The sequence below is a fragment of the Eublepharis macularius genome, chromosome 8 (assembly GCF_028583425.1).
Source record: "Eublepharis macularius isolate TG4126 chromosome 8, MPM_Emac_v1.0, whole genome shotgun sequence".
Lineage (NCBI taxonomy): Eukaryota > Metazoa > Chordata > Lepidosauria > Squamata > Eublepharidae > Eublepharis > Eublepharis macularius.
Genome location: NC_072797.1, coordinates 17594408 through 17610771, shown reverse-complemented (window position 1 = coordinate 17610771; position 16364 = coordinate 17594408). Strand labels below are relative to the sequence as shown.

At 41.5% G+C, this 16364-nt stretch overlaps 1 protein-coding gene across 9 annotated transcripts in view; it reads left to right on the top strand.

Moving 5' to 3' along the window:
- The window catches only part of TCF4 (transcription factor 4), a 389972-nt gene extending 382197 nt beyond the window's left edge, over window positions 1–7775 (top strand). For 8 of the 9 annotated variants that reach the window (XM_054986184.1, XM_054986181.1, XM_054986183.1 and 5 more), the window contains 2 exons: window positions 1097–1247; window positions 2259–6223. In XM_054986184.1, coding sequence (XP_054842159.1) covers window positions 1097–1233 — 137 coding nt within the window. In that variant the 3' untranslated portion in view covers window positions 1234–1247; window positions 2259–6223. Of the gene's footprint in view, window positions 1–1096; window positions 1248–2258; window positions 6224–6840 lie in introns of those variants that run through there. The other variant, XR_008597497.1, reaches the window with a different exon arrangement.
- Window positions 7776–16364: the final 8589 nt, after the last annotated feature.

The window sequence follows — 16364 nt, the reverse complement described above, 5'->3', positions numbered from 1 at the left end:
CTGGCAGCGGTTTTCCATGGTCTCTGCCATTTTATATCACCTAGTGTCTGATGCTTTTAACTAGAGATGCCAGGGGTTGAAACTGGCACTTTCAGTGTGCCCATCCCATCACAGTGACTTCAGTCACCTTCTCTCGCAGCTTGTTGAAACTCCATCCAAGTTCCCCCAGTGAATAAAGGTGTCTCGTGCAAACCTGCTCACTGTGTAGGTCTACCCATGCATCTACCCAGATACGAGATTTAGTTAGCTGGTTGGTTTTTATGGTATCTTTCCACTCTCTTTAGGGCACCTGACCCTGGAAATTAACAGTTTCTGGTTGACTGGGCCCCAGGTTTTGAATTCTGTCTGCCAAATTCGTACGGGGGTCTGCTGTCTACCAGTTAACATGCATTCAGTGGCTTCTCTGCATTACAGTCATTCCCATCAAAGGAAATTTAATAATTTAATTTAATTTATTAGATTTGTATTCTGCCCTCCCCACAACAGCAGGCTCAGGAACTAAACTGACTGGTCAGACAACTTTGTCCATAAGTTGGGTTGTTTCCAGACAGTTTTTCTGTTGATAAAGAAAGAGGAGAAGGCCCTCTAGACCATCCAAATCAGCTATGATGGCGATCATGGGATGCATATGGGCAAAGGCTGTGTGGGGTGGGGGCTGTAGTAAGATGGACAGCTTGGGGAGGCTGAGTGGGAAAGCTGTCTGGATCCAAACCAGTGTTGTCTTTTAATAAATTATAGAGGACCTGCTACCACAAAGCTGAGGCTTCTTAGGAATCATTTTTAAATGTGTGTTGGTTTGATGCCCAATCTTCTCCTAAGGGATCTGGGATAGAGCAAGCAATAGTATTGAAGGTGAAAATGGATCCAGAATATTTACAAGGTGAGATGGATTTAGATGGGGCAGATTGAGAAAGGGCTTACTTTGATCCTCAAAATGGCCACAGGTGTCAAAGTCAGAGGTATAGATACGCATACATGGTGTTGTTTTGGAGAGAGGTGCTTAAAGGACTGAAGATGGTAGATGAAATGGCAGGTATGAAACAAGCTGCCAACCACGCCTCATATGTTTAAAATGTCTTTTATTTTGGTCTCACAGAAAGGAACCTGAATCCTAAAGCAGCATGTCTGAAAAGAAGGGAAGAAGAGAAAGTATCTTCGGACCCTCCTCCACTTTCATTGGCAGGGCCCCACCCTGGGATGGGAGACACATCTAATCATATGGGACAGATGTAAAAAAAAAAAAAAAGGCAAGTTTGATTATTTTGTGTGTGTACGCATTCGCGCACGCCATCAAATCACAATTGACTTGCAGCGACCCCAGCAAGGGGCTTTCAAGGCAAGTGAGAAACAGAGGTGGTTTGCCAGTGAAGTTTGATTATTAAGTCTCCACAATAACAGCTTAATCCTCTTTAGCTTCTTTGGGGGTGGGATTTCTTTGGCATTAATTTATTTTGTGGTTAGTAGCCCAACCTTTTTGAAGAGGGTCTAACGTCAGTAACAGGGACAGTGAAGGTGGAGAACCGGGAAGAAATCCAGACAACCATGTGTGCACCTGGTATAGCCTTTGGTGTAAGAGAACAGGAATCACTTGTACAAGAGTGACCCTTCCTCAAAATATACAGGGATATAGAAAGAGTGTTGCAGTAGAAACATCCTTGTCCTGGATAACAGATTCCACAAGCAGGGAATCTCAGTACCAGGGTTCTTTTAAGCCAGTGATATTTGTATGCATTCTGAAGTGGTAAACCGACTAGCATTTTCTAAAGACAGACTTATGAAGCCCAAATAGCAGCAGACCCATTTGTCAAGATCATAGCCATTTTTTTCCGGATGGTAGTTTCTTCCAACCACTCCATCACACCCTGAGGAAACAGCTAAAAAACGTAGCTCAGAGAGAAAAAGCGTGGGTAGAGAAAGGTTTGTATTCTGCCTGCTCAGCTTTAATTCACCCATATTTATTTTGTAGGGATTTATCATAATCTGGACTGTATTGTTTTCACATCAACACATCTGAATTGAGCCTAAATTGAGTTAGTGTGACCGGGGGGTGGTAGGTAGTATTTGATCTTGGACATGAAAGGATACCATCAGCTTTCCGTATGTTTAAAATGGGAATAATAATATATTTCCCACTGGTATGATAAAGATTCTTAAGAAATGCACTGTGTGCCATACAAATATTGTATGAACAAATTAACAACAATAACCAAAGCTTGGTCTCCCTGTCTGACCCAGATTATTTTTCCCTTATTCCACAGGTCCAAGTTGCCACATTTTCTTCATGTAAACCAGAGACCACTTCCTTAACAGCTGTATTATCTTAAACCCACATAAACACTTAACCCCCCCTTTTTTGTAATATAATAAGACAAGTCTGAGTAGTTACGAATCACAGACGCACGAGATTTTCAGCATTCCCGATTACGAAACGAAAAAGAAAAGTGCAACTTGAGAGACTCCTCTCTTCAACATATCATTCAGAATGTTTCGAGCAGTATGTCAGGAGCTGTGAATGCACAGCCAAGAGACTGAATGGCAATCTTCTCCACACTGTGGGACAATGCATTTGTGCCTAAACTTCTTTTGGAAAAAAAATATAATTAATTTGTAAGTCTGAAAAAAAATATTTAATTTAAAAATTGTAAACTTGCAATAATGAAAAGTGTACTTCTGAAGAAAAAAAAATGAACGTTTTTGTTGGTGTACTAGTCCGCTAGTGTTTATACTTACTGGATATTAAAAAGGGAAGCATTGCTGCCCACATATTTACAAAACCAGCAAATGTCCTAATGAAAACTGAAGTGATGACATTAGCCATTCCTTAGGGTAGGAGGAACAGATGGATCTTATAGACCTATGACACACACACACACACACACATATATATAAATATATATATATAAATATATATTAAAATTAGTGAATATGGTAAGCTTTTGTTCATTGGTTTCAGACTTTTTTGCTCCTGTAAAAAAAAAAAAGTACTGATTAACTTTTTTAAAAAAAATATTTTACTGTAAATAGGGATTTTTGGTCTTATTTCTCTCCCACTCCCTCCTTTGTTCTTATTGTAACCTGTAGTGCCAACTCTGTTGCTGGAGGGGCAGATCAGGACGAAACGCTGACCCTGATGTTGCTTATCATTCATAAATAAGTAGAGAGTTGTTTCTTCAGTCTTTGCGGGGGGAGAATACAGGAACTGACAAGTCACGTCATATGCAGATAAACTGCAAACAACGTTGCCGAGACTTGGTCCAGACCGTTTGGGGGCTGTCGTAAATGTTGCTCTCATTAGACCCTATTTCTGGGATTTTTCAGAGGTACAAGGTTAGAATGCTACAATGTTACCACTGTGCCTTCCAATGTTTATATCATCGGAAACATAACATAATCAAAGGTGGCTGTGAATTAACAAACCAGTTGAAGTGTTAACTTGATGTGTGTAGCCTAAATACAGTATGCAGTGAGGCGTTTCAGAATACATGGTCAGATGGGGTGGGGGTGGGGGTAGAAGGGGTTCAAATGGGAAAATTGCAAGTTGTGTGACAGGTTTTTTTTTTTAAATTAAGTGGATTACTGAAAAGTAGACCATTTGCTGCCTCCTCTTTAATTCATGAAAAAAATGCCAATATTCAATTGTCATGAAGCATTAGAACAAGCCTTACCGGTTCTAAAGCATTAAGTTGCACTTTCTTGAGGAGGGGGAGTAGAACAGTATTTCTCTGGCCAGTATGAATCAAGTTTTTTGCATAACATATAAAAGAGTAGGCATAGATCAAACCTATGGCACAGCAACTCATCCGAAAACTAGCTTTGAAATTTTGGGCTCAACAGAACCGATATCCATAGCGATTCTTCTAATGATCGACTCTGGTGTATAGAACAATTATCAAATAGTGCTCCCAATTAAGTCTTTGTCAGCATCCTTTTGTCTCCAGTTCCAGCTTCTGCTTTTTTTTTTAACAGCCACGCAAACTTGGCATGTATTTTTAAATGAAATCTCCCTGTTTGAGTAGATTTTTTTCCACCTATCAGCACTGAGTAAATGCCATAAGTCCATTGAAAACGGTCTAGACATTCCATCTGTTCTCCTGTTTTGCCAGTTACATAGTAATGAAAAAAATGCATTTGTAAATTTTATGCAACAAAATGGCAAACGTATCATTTATTTTGAAATGGTGTATGTAAAAGTTATATTTTTACATGTAGACTCTTGTTATTATGTGTTTTAATACATTGTATCGGTTTTTTGTTTTTTTTTAACTGTGGTTGAAACAAAATCTCATTTAAATGAAATAGTGAGATACAAGGATCTGAATTTTATGTTTCTGAAAAACATAAAGAACAAATATGATAGTTTACCATGTGAACCACCCTCTGCATATCCATAAACATTTTGATTAGCTGTGTGTGCGTGTTGAAAATTGTAAATATGTTCAGTAGCAGTAAAGTTAAAATGCTTTTTTTAATTTGTTAATAAGTTTCTCAAATGTGGAGGTGGATTAAAACCATTATGAATAAATTTACAATAGAGCATAGTCCATGTTAGTTTAAGTGAGAACGACAAATGCGTATTCCACTGAAGAACTGGTACTTTAAACCAGCCTTGTTTAGATAAAAATGGGTGTATTAATATTCAGGACTGACTCAAGGATTCTCCTGTTCTCAAGCATGTTATTGCTTAACATTTTGAAAAGTCCCTAAAAGTTGTTAGGGGGTTCAGGATCTGCTCAAGCCAGCCAGTTCTGCCTCTACTGCCATTTATGTACAGTAATGTCAAGGTTTCAGCAAACCAACTGGACTTTTAAAAGTGTTCAGTTTTGTCCACAGAGATTGTAAAAAACTGATGTTCTGATATATGGAAATCAGAAAACAATTAATACGAAGATAATTGATGGGGAGCAAATGCAAATTCAGATAAGCATGAATTTCCTTTATTAGTCCACCAGCTGGATATAATTAATCCTTTAAAGGTTCCAAGATCAAAGATCACTCTGTCACATAATCATGGTGTGTCATGGTGATAAAAGCTTGTATCCCCCCCCCCCCCACTCCTTCAATACATGCTATGGGCTAAATGTGGCTATAAACTGTGATTTTGATCTACCTAGAGCCAAGAAAAGGTTAGTTATGTATAGAATGGTAATCCTGTGAGTATAAATGTACAGATGGCTTTTGTTCCATAATGCAATTTAAATTTGAAAACTGGCCTATCAGTTGTACTGCTGGTTGGTTTTTTCCTGCATGAATGCAGCAATGGAGATTCTGTCCCCAAGAAACCAGATAGCAAAGCTCGTGCCCGTGTCCTCAGTGGCATTTGTTGCTCGTTAGAGATGGTGGTGGGTCAACGATAATGCTCCAGCGTTGTGCAGTAACAGGACCGAGCATCTCCTCAGTAGAAACCTATCAGGCTTTTAGTGAACGATCCACCTCCACATTAAAGTAATTTATGAATATGCTCATTAGGGAAATCTGTTCATCATCTAGAACTTTTTTTTTTACATTTGTCTTATGTGTAGCTGCAAGGAACACTAATGTTTTTACAACTGTCAGTTCTACCAGTGATGCAACTTGTACCGATGCAGTCTTCCGATTTGTTTTGTTTGTTAATTTCATTTCAGGGGGCGGGAAGGGGGGATGGAGTGGGATGGAATTTGCAAGTTTCATCTTTCTTTCTGTGATGGGCACGATACAATTTGTGCCGAAGAGTGAACAATTCTGTACATTGCCAGGAACGAAGAGAATTCATCGGGGGAGGAAAAAGCACAAATAAATTATACTTAGTCCACTAAATGACTTGAGAAAACAAAAAAGTTGTCATAAAGATGGAATAAGATGAATTCCAATACAGTGGGGCACACCAGGACCTTTTCGGCTTCTTGTTTTGTTTTCGTTTTATTTTTTAAAAAAATATTCTTTCTCATGGGACTTGAAGTTTATTCACCTTTGTGCAGTGCTGGTTTGACCATACTCATTTCAAGTATTATAGACTTCTGTAATGGTGAAAATATATGAACTGTGGCCTTTTTCATTCTTGTTACTTGTGATGCAACTAAGTGAAGATAAGGAAAAAAAGCAGAGATTTACCATGTATCAGTGCCTGGCTTTTTGTTACAAAGCTTCGTTTGTCTAGTGACCTTTTTGCTATAAAATAGACTGTAGTACACCCTAGTAGGATAAAAGAAAACCCTAAATTTAAAAATAAAAAAATATATTTGGCTTATTTTTAACAGGAGCGATCCTTTTATACCATGAATATTGCAAGGGGAGGGGGGGAATTGTCAGATTATGAATATTTCTTCTTTGTAGATTTTTGGAATCATTCTGAGTAAAAGTTTGTTACTTTATTTTACTATTTAAAAGATGTTATTTTACCATGTGTTACCAAGATGAAATTGTATGGTAGCTTCTTCTTCTTGTTCTTTTTTTTTTTCTTTAGTTGTAGGTCGCAGCGGGGAAAATTTTTGCGACTGTACACATAGCTGCAACAGTTAAAAAAACAGAAAAAAATGAAAAAAAGGGAAAAATTATAAAAGGGACAAAAAGAGGAAAAAGATTTTTAAAAAACAGTTACACTTTGTTTTCAATGTGTGGCTGAGTGCCTCAATTTTTTTCATGTTTTTGGTGTGTTTCTGATTTGTAGAAGAGTCCAAACAGGTTGTGTGCTGGAGTTCCTTCGAGAAGAAAACACAGCTTGCTGTAGGCCATTACCTGTTTCCCATCTGTAGTTATTCAATGCTGTCATGTACATGACCGTTCTGTAGCAATAAATGTGCCATTTTTATAAACTGTTTCTGACACTTTTGTTTCATTTCATTTTGCATTGTTCATTTTCTGTAGGTATCACAGGAAGCACTGCTTTTGACGACCTAGTAGGTGGCGTTGTCATCAAAGACACAACCTCAAATACAAGGGGGTTAAGGTGCCACTGGTGTTCCTGGAAGTGCCCCATTCCAGATGATGAGTATATCTGAAGTTCTGATCACCTGAGTTCTCAGAACATAGCAGTTCTTCTAGAGGCCTCTTCAAAATCTTCATGTGGGTCAGACTGCTGACTTGGGTGGCTGATAAGAAATCTGCTTTCTGGACATAACTGTAGTAGAAGCACAGATTTTTTTTACTTCTCGGCCTAAACCATTGTGTAACATGGCTATGCATTGTAATATAGTTGTTAAACTCTAGCCCATGGGGGTCTTGAATCTCAAGCGGTGGAGAAAGTTGTTTGTAAGTTTTCAGTTCTTTTGTAAAGTTCTTTCATATCTTTTTGGGATGGAAGGTGCTATATAAAATGTAAACTTGGCTTTCGTGGTTTTCAGTATACATCTCTTGTAAATAATAGCACCTGTATTTCACTTGTTATGTACATATGAGAGGATATAAACGCACCTATGGACAATGGGTAAAGCATCAAAAAGGTGCAAACGTGTATGCAAAAATTAAATAAACTGAACTGTGTAAAGAAATAAGTACTTGGAAAAACAAGAGACAATCTATCCAATCCTAGAGGCTGGAAGAAATGTATTCTGACATGGCGACGCTGCCAACTGCCCGGTTTCATGCAGTAATGAGATTGTTTTTTATGTCATTAGGCAGACTAATTTCTGCCTTACTATTGCAGTTAGTGGTGTACTAAAGAGCCGAGATTAATGGTCCTCTTTTTTAAAAAAAAAAAATTGTCCCCATTGGAAGCATTTGTTGAAATTGTAAAATAGAAATGCTAACTGATTGTATTTACATCTTGTAAAGGTGGGGGGAGTAATAAATTCTACTTTGCCCTGTTGCATCTTATAAATCTGAAAGAGTTTCTCACTTCTGTTAGTTGGTTTCACACATCTAAAAAAGGAAAGCTAAAGAAATTCTGAGAGGCCTGTGTTGTGTTTAAGGCACTATCGTGTGATCTGACGAAGTGAGCTTGGACTCTTGAAAGCTTATACCTTGGAAAAAATTTTGCTCTCAAAGGTGCTACTGGTCTTGGATCTTGCTCTTCTACTGCAGACCAACACAGCTACCCACCTGAAAATATCATATGATATATTTGCCAAATGGATACAGATGGTTATTGGGATAAGGTGAATTTACCTTTTCCACAAGTTTCACACAGTGTGCTCAGAAGTGCCATAATGGGAGCAAGTGAAGCTGCCTTTGTGTAGCTTGTAATGATAGTATCTCATGTCCAGGCCTAGAATGCTGAGAAGAAACTGTAGCTATATAGTAGAAGATGCGGATATGTCTCTGGGTTCACACCCTTGGATCGCGGGTAGCAGTGCTTGAAAAGACACAAAAGATGGGAGGAGATGTACAAGAAACAAGGATTCTTCAAATGGCTGTTGAAGTATGGGAAGGCTAAAAGGAAGGATGGAAGAGAGAATAGTGGTCGAAAGGAAAGAGAAAACCAGAAGGGTCTAGGGAAGGAAAAGGGGGAAAGATTTGACAGGGATAGGTGCATGTGGCCAGGAACAACAAAAGTGAAAAGGCCCAGTTCACACTTAGGTGAAATGGCCTGAGTTACAACTGTTCTGGAATAAACAGCCAAAACTTTAATGCAGGTCTTCGGTGATCACAATGTGAGAATCAGGGCTGGCGCGCCCATTGAGGCCAGGTAGGCGGTGGCCTCAGGCACGGGGTGCCGGAGGGAGCGCGCACCACAGAGCTGCAGCTTCTTATCCCTCCTGCCCCGCGCTGCCGCCACTGCCACCACACACCCCCGCCCAGGTGCAGCCACCGCAGGCAGGCATCTGCAGCGGCACAGGCAACAGAGTGGGAGAGCTCGGAGGCCACCCATGCACCGTCAGAGCCACTTGCCGCAGCGATCGGGCCGGCAGCAGTGCGCGCACTCCCGTGACACAGGCTGGGGCGCCCGGCCGGCCGTGAGCACCGAAAACCCTTGCGCCGCCCCTGGTGAGAATATCCAAAACATATTCAAGGACAATGTGGTCCCATGACATGGCTGCAATCTACAGGCTCACAGCTGATGAATAAAAGCTGGTTTCCACTGCCACTGTCCTGTGGATGGCAACTTCAGAATGGAGCGTGCCCATGTTCAGCACTTAGCCCCTTCTCTCCTGCCCACAGTTGGCAAATTGGCCCTTTCTGGTGAATCCATCCCTTTATTTGGCACCTCAGTTTTTAATCATTTGCTTGGGTAGGTTTAAAATAGAACATGTTTCCACTCATTACAGGGTATATCTAAGAAGTCTCAGTTTGTATAAAGATGCTATTGAATTCTCAAATAACATCCAATAGATTACAGATATACAAACGCGAAGTGGACTGGTCTTCATAAAAGGCACTGTGTGTGTGCATGCACATGCATGCACGCCTATGCAATGGGCTGAAGCAAGCCCTGGAATCTATACATACATGAAGACATTCCAATGCTAGAACCTAAGGCCTAAGAGAATACAGTACAGTTGGAAGAACCAACTTTGAAATGGGTCCTCAGGACAATTTTTGCTCCATATTTAGGAGCAGAAGGAGACGTGAAAGTGGGAATATCCAAGGCCGCCTTACAGAAATGAGCTCTAGGAAATCCCTGCCTGCCTATCAAAACCCCTTTGACTGGTTTTTATAGACAATAAGATTTATTTCTATGTAATCCACTTATTGAGACTGAAAGCAGATTGCGCAATGACAGTCAATGCAATCAATAAGAAGAGACCCCTAACAAGCAATGTAATAGGACTAGGATTACAGAAATCTGAAACAAAGCAAAAAGTATTAGACATGTATGTTAAAGAAGGCAGGAAATTGTATTACATAAGTATAACACAATGCAGTGAGCAAGGTATTTGGTGTAGTGGTTAGAGTGGCAGGACTCTAATCTGAAGAACTGGGTTTGATTCCCCACTCCTCCGCTTGAAGCCAGCTGGGTGACCTTGGGTCAGTCACAGCTCCCTCAGAGCTCTCTCAGCCCCACCCACCACACAGGGTGATTGTTGTGAGGATAATAATAACACACTTTGTAAACCACTTTGAGTGGGCTTTAAGTTGTCCTGAAGGGTGGTATATAAATCGAAAATTATTATTATATAGCAAAAAGGCAGTGCATGTTATATGGTATATTTCACAGACCCTTTTTATAAGAGTGATTTCTTGAACCAATCTCTTATAACCCTGTTACATTTATAAAAATGCTGTCCTGAACAGTTCTGTTTTAGATAGAAGTATGATTGGTCTGGGGCTTTAGCTCATCGTAAACAAAGGTCAGACCTCCTACTGGACTAACTTCAACCTTTGATACAGTGGCCCGTGCCATCTTGTTGAGACATTTAGAGGTAGAAGGAGGTATCAGAAGATAATGCCTTGGATTGGATTAAACCATTCCTTATGGACTGGATGTAAAGGGTTGCCATTGGAGACCGGTCATCAGTGTCACCCCTCACCCCTGTGACTGACTGACAGCGGAAGACTTGCAGCCAAGTTAATACAATTGGAAACAGAAAGCAGACATTGCCCATTATTAGTTTTGTACAGAAATTTACCTGAAACCAAAGCCCAAGGACATACACGCATTCACTAACTTTATAGACGCTGGACCAGGATCACGCCCAGTGGCTGTCCCACCATAGCCGAATCCACACTTCCTTTTTGTTTCCGTGCCTTTTTTGCAACCGCAGTGCTGTTCAAGCAGATACTCGCACGCTTTCCCATTCCGCGTGTTCCCCGCCATTACCGTGCCACAATTGCGCCTCCTTTCCATACCACATGATAATGGCGGAAATCTGTTTTTGCCTGGCCCTTTTTTTAAAAAACAAAGGGCTTTCATAGTGCATTTGCACAATAAAGAAAGGTCGGCATACCGGAAAACCTACTTTGTGAGCAACAGGGTTTCCGGAGAATGTTTTAATGTGACAAATTATTTTCACATTTGCCCGCCATAACAACCAGCTAATTGTTAGAAAGTGGTCTGTGATGAGCAAAAAATGGGCCAATCAAAGTTGAGGGGGAGGGGACTTTGCCATTTCCTAAATGTCGGAATATCGGTATAGCGCAATAACCTTTTTTTTAAAAAAAAGAGGAGGGATGACGGAGGAGGGAACCGCCCACTATAACGCTTTACTCAGTGGCGTGTGGAGAACTGATAGCATCACGAAGATGCACTGGGAGGGTGAATGTGATGATGCACAGCATGGTAGCGGAATGAACCCAACTGCCATGACTGCGCAAGATAAGTGGATGGTGAGTGCGTGTGGATTTGGCCCATATCTGTGTGTTAAGCTGAACATCTCTACAGAGCCAACCTGAACTTGCACGTTGTGTATGTGTATAGTCACTGCAGGCACATCCTGCATTTTTCTAACTTTTTAGTCGTGGAAACAGATTATTTGTCTACTATATGTTACACTGCATTTCAGACCTTCAGTTGAATACGAGGAGGGTGGAAGTGGAGACAGAGGAACAGGCCCAGTGAACAGTGCCGTAGCTCCCTCTGACACCTTTCCTGGTGCCTGCCATGCATTTTGATAGACAGCAGGCAGGGCCAGGTGCAGCATTTACCCAGCAAGGCTTCTGTTTGGCCATTGAAAATCTAATTGGCTGAGCAGATCTACAGCAGAAGGATCTTCATCGTATGGCTGATGGGATGCAATGGTGGCCATTTTGTGTCTGGCTCTGCTTCCTGTGGCAGCCATTTTGTGGCCGTGCCCACCTGTGTCAGAATATCAAAGGTACCAGCAGGCTCAAAAAGATTAGGGACCCCTGCCCTTGAGTGGGCAAGTGTATTGGGCAACTTGTTGGCTGGCTGAAGGCCAGTACTCTGGAGTAGAGGTTTGTGGCTTTTTGGAGGACATTGCCCCAAACTCGGGAAAACCAACAGCTCTGAGATTGGTGTAGTTTAATGACTAAGAGAATAAGTGGTGACCAGTAAGTTCCTTATCTTATGATCTTGCTCAGTTGTCAGCCTCACTCTGTCATTTGCAGCGGTGGGTTACTAATCATAATGGACTGCCTTGCAAAGTTGTTGTAAGGATTACAAGGCTATATATATATATATAATGCTTTGGATGCTTGTGCTAAATACTATTATTTGAGAGATTTTATATAACTGAGGCACTGGATAGGTTCTTCAATGTCTACTGATATTGGCTGCAGTGTGAATATCCAAGCTGGAATAGCCTAAACTCCCTTTCTCTGTGCCTCAGTAGCCCAAGGGAGCCTGTGTCTGGTTTGCAGCACTAATAAAATCTGAAACTGCAAGATACAAGTCCTCGCTGAGGCCACATCCTTGATAATCCTTTAAAATCTGGGTACTGCTATTCTTGCTGAATCCCATAAACAATTGTGGTACACAGTGGTACATGGCCTTAAGGACTGAATTGCTTAGGGTTGCTAGTTTTACTTTCAGATAAAACTGAGAAGTGACAAAAAGTAGCTCTAGGAGTTACCAAAAACTCTATGGTAAACCCATAGAGTTTCAGGCAATTCCTAGAGCTACCATGTGTCACTTCTGGTTTTTATCCAGAAGTGACAATGTCAGCAACATCTCTGTTTTTTATTTTATTTTTCTCTGAATAGCAGTAATGGGGCTTGTCAGTGGGAGGCCTCCTGCCGTAATATATGATCTCGTACCACTGATGGTTTTAAAAAACAGGTTGCTCAGGAGCAAGAACAATTGTCAATTTATTTTTAATACTTGCTGAACATCAATCAGTGATTTGCTTAGAAGAGACCTGATTATATGATCGGATGAGAAGAGTTTGGAATTATTTTTTTTAAAGCTGGAGGGGGAGCTCTATGTTGAAAGCTGGTATTAATCAGAGGGTAGTCGGCTGTTCCTTGCACAGACCAATATGGATGGATGTGAGGCTAGAAAAATTTTCTCACAAAATGTTTTTGGAAAATCTGGTGAAATTTTCTACATTCCCGGAAAACTCAGTCACTGAAAGAATTGCCTCTGCTTTCTTGGTGGATAAAATCCCTCTCTCTTCATACACACACAAACACACCCAGTAAGTGGGAGTTTTGGCCCCCACTTCATAGGTTTGGTTCTTAAACTATTAAGCAGTTGGAGGGAAAATAGCATTCGACACAAACTGGTCACGTCAGGGGGAGAGAGAGAGACTGTGTGTGTGTGCGCGTGTGTGCGCGCATGTGTGTGTTTGTTTAAGGCTCATGAGTTTTTTGCTGATCCAGTTGTTTTTGTGTTTTGCCTTGTTAATCACTGAGAGCTGCCATCCTGGCAGAAATGCTAAGCACCTTTTCTGGATCATTAGACATAAATGATTTATCAGCTCTACTCGGCCAAACTAAGGAGAACTGCCGTTCTCGAAGAAACCTCCGTCACGTTGGGTTAAATTAAACCGGTCCACTTTTCACCTGTCACATCCTGTGCCTGAAATTGTACCATTTTATACTGAGATTGCAAGATCTGTGCGGCAGGAACTGTATGTTCTCTCCTGTAGTTAGCATCAGTACACACACACACATACACACACACAACATTTATTCAACCCTGACTAGCTTCTCTTGCACTGGCCCTTTTATGATCCAATTCTGTCCATATTTAAAATGAATCTGTCTCAACCCATTGCAGAAAAATGTGCTCTTTCCAAAGGGGAACAACATTTCAGGGCTCAGCTTCTGTACCTCTGCTGTCTTGAGTTCAAATCATGCCCAATCCCACCCCTTTCCTTCCAGCAGCGCACAAGTTGCTGGGGCTAAGTTTGGAAAAGGTCTGAAGAAATATAGCCTGACCTGTTAAAGGTAGAGCTAGTCCCCCTGTGCAAGCACCGAGTCATACTGACCCATGGGGGGACGTCACATCACGACATTTTCTTGGCAGACTTTTTTATGGGGTGGTTTGCCATCGCCTTCCCCAGTCATCTACACTTTACCCCCAGGAAACTGGATACCCATTTTACCAACCTCGGAAGGATGGAAGGCTGAGTCAACCTTGAACCGGCTACCTGAACCCGGCTTCCGTCAGGATCAAACTCAGGTCGTAAGCAGAGCTTGGGCTGCAGTACTGCCACTTACCACTCTGCTCCACAGGGCTCCTGACCTGTTAATAGAGGCTTAATATGTGGGAATGGGAAGGCGACTTTTTGATGGCATGGAGGTAAATTACATCCCATTTGGCCTCTATTACAGGGTCAGGACATTTTTCTCCAGGCTTGTTGGCAACCTTATCTAAGACTGGACCAACTCTTGTTCTGATCCAACAGGGTTGTTCTTATGTTCTTCACAATTCCCCAACAGGATCTGTGTCCCCTACAAAGGCACCCTATCATCCAGATAAATAACATAAATAAATAATTCCAGTTAGATAGCTGTGTTGGTTCACAATAAAACAGCAAGATTTGAGTGCAGTGACACCATAGAGACCAACAAGGTTTTCAGGGCATAAGCTTTCAAGAGTCTGAGCTCCCTTCTTCAGATACTCTCAAAAGCAGACACCCTGAAAATCTTGTTGGTCTCTAGTTAGCAGTGGCAGGACTCTAATCTGGAGAACCAGGTTTGATTCCCCACTCCTCCACTTGAAGCCAGCTGGGTGACCTTGGTTCAGTCACTTAAGATCAGCAGGATTCTAATCTGGAGATCTGGGTTTGATTCCCCACTCCTCCGCTTGAAGCCAGCTGGGTGACCTTGGGTCAGTCACAGCTCTCTCAGAGCTCTCTCAGCCCCACCCACCTCACAGGGAGATTGTCTTGAGGATAACAATAACATGAGTGTTAAGTTGCCCTGAAGGGTGGTATATAAATCGAATGTTGTTGTTGTTGGTCTCTAAAGTACCTCCGGACTCAAATCCTATCATTCTGGTTACTTCGTCACAGAAAAGAATGAGCCACCTAATAAAACTATCACTGCACCTATTAGTGTTGTCAACAGGCCTGAAGAAAAATATCCTATCCCTTTAACAGAGGGCTGATGTGTGGAAACGGTTTCATAGCAAGGAGGTAAACAGCATAGCATTGATCCTCTCTTAAAGGGACAGTGCGCTTTTCTCCAAGCCTGCCGCAATTCTAGCATCCCCCTTGCTTTGCCCAAAGCAAGCATTAGGCACTAAATTGGGTGTTGCATGATCATAAGCAGCCCGTCCCTTCCCACAAGATAACTGAGGCATAGAGGAGCTCACAGCAAAACTTTGGTGCAGATGTGTCCCTGAGTGTGCTCAGATACTTATTGAAATGCGCTAAATAACTTGTAAGCCCAAGATTCAAAGACGACTAAAGAGGATTAAAACATCTGAAATAGGCCAGAACTATTTTGTTGCCATTGTTCTAACTTCGTTCAGTAGAAAGCTGTTGGGGGTGGGGGCTGGGGGGGGGGGGGCTGAAAACTCTCACCATGCAGACCTGGTAGCAGCTGGCAACTAAGTATTCTGGGACGGGGAGAGAAATTTGTGCTTTTTAAAATGCCACCTTGAACCTACAGTGCTTTTACTGAAGAAAACTTACAACATTGCTAGTGGGTCAAACTAAGCACTTGCAATCTAGGGCATGCAAGCCAGAGAGAGAAGCTTTACAGACTGACTAATCCATTGATTTTTTTTTTTTTTACAAATACGATCCTCTTGCATCTCCCCCACCCCACTGCCTTGCACAGCATTCCAGCCAACAAGCTGTTGATTCTTTACACTGAACAGAATAACTCAACCTTGTTTGGAAGCGAATGCTGACGCAGTTGCACAAGCTAGAGGAAGTGGCCATTTCAGCTTTAAGAAAGCAAAACATGCCACCAATAAGGGGGAGAGCAAAGGAAAGGAAAGGCTCCGGAGTTTCAGGGGGGCTCGCAAGTTAAACCTTTTCTCTTTGCAGTTTTGTGCCTTCTATGGTTTCTTGGATTCCTATTTTTCCAGCATGTTATTCAATTATTCTTTGACATCATTTGTTCATTAGTATTCTCATCCATTGAACCTGATAATGTCCACCTCGCCAGTTGCAAGCAGGTCTATTCACTGAGCTGTTTAAATGTATCTGAGCAAATTCAGATGTGTCCAATGTACACAATTACACAACATTCTCCCACCGCTTTCTCACACTGCCACCTTTCTGCCATCACCTCTGATTTTTGAAAGGGACATCATTTTTTAGCTGAAACTTTCTACTTAAGTGTCTCTGTCTGTCTTCATTGTCTGCCCCTGTTCTCAGCTAATCCCACTAGTTCTTGCAATTAATTCCTTACTGCACACGCACATGATTCCATGCTTTAGAATATACTAATGAATTTAATGCCCCATCTGTAACCTGGTGGGTACTGCCTAATCTCTGGCAAATGAGATATTCTGGTTCTCATCAAGGATTAACTCAAGAATAGAGAGCCAAAGCTCAAGGAGGCACACAAAAAGGTTACAGTCAAACAACTGTTACCATTGACCAGTTTTATGTCTCAGTGTAAGGACCAGAACAATCCAGTTCAATAACAAA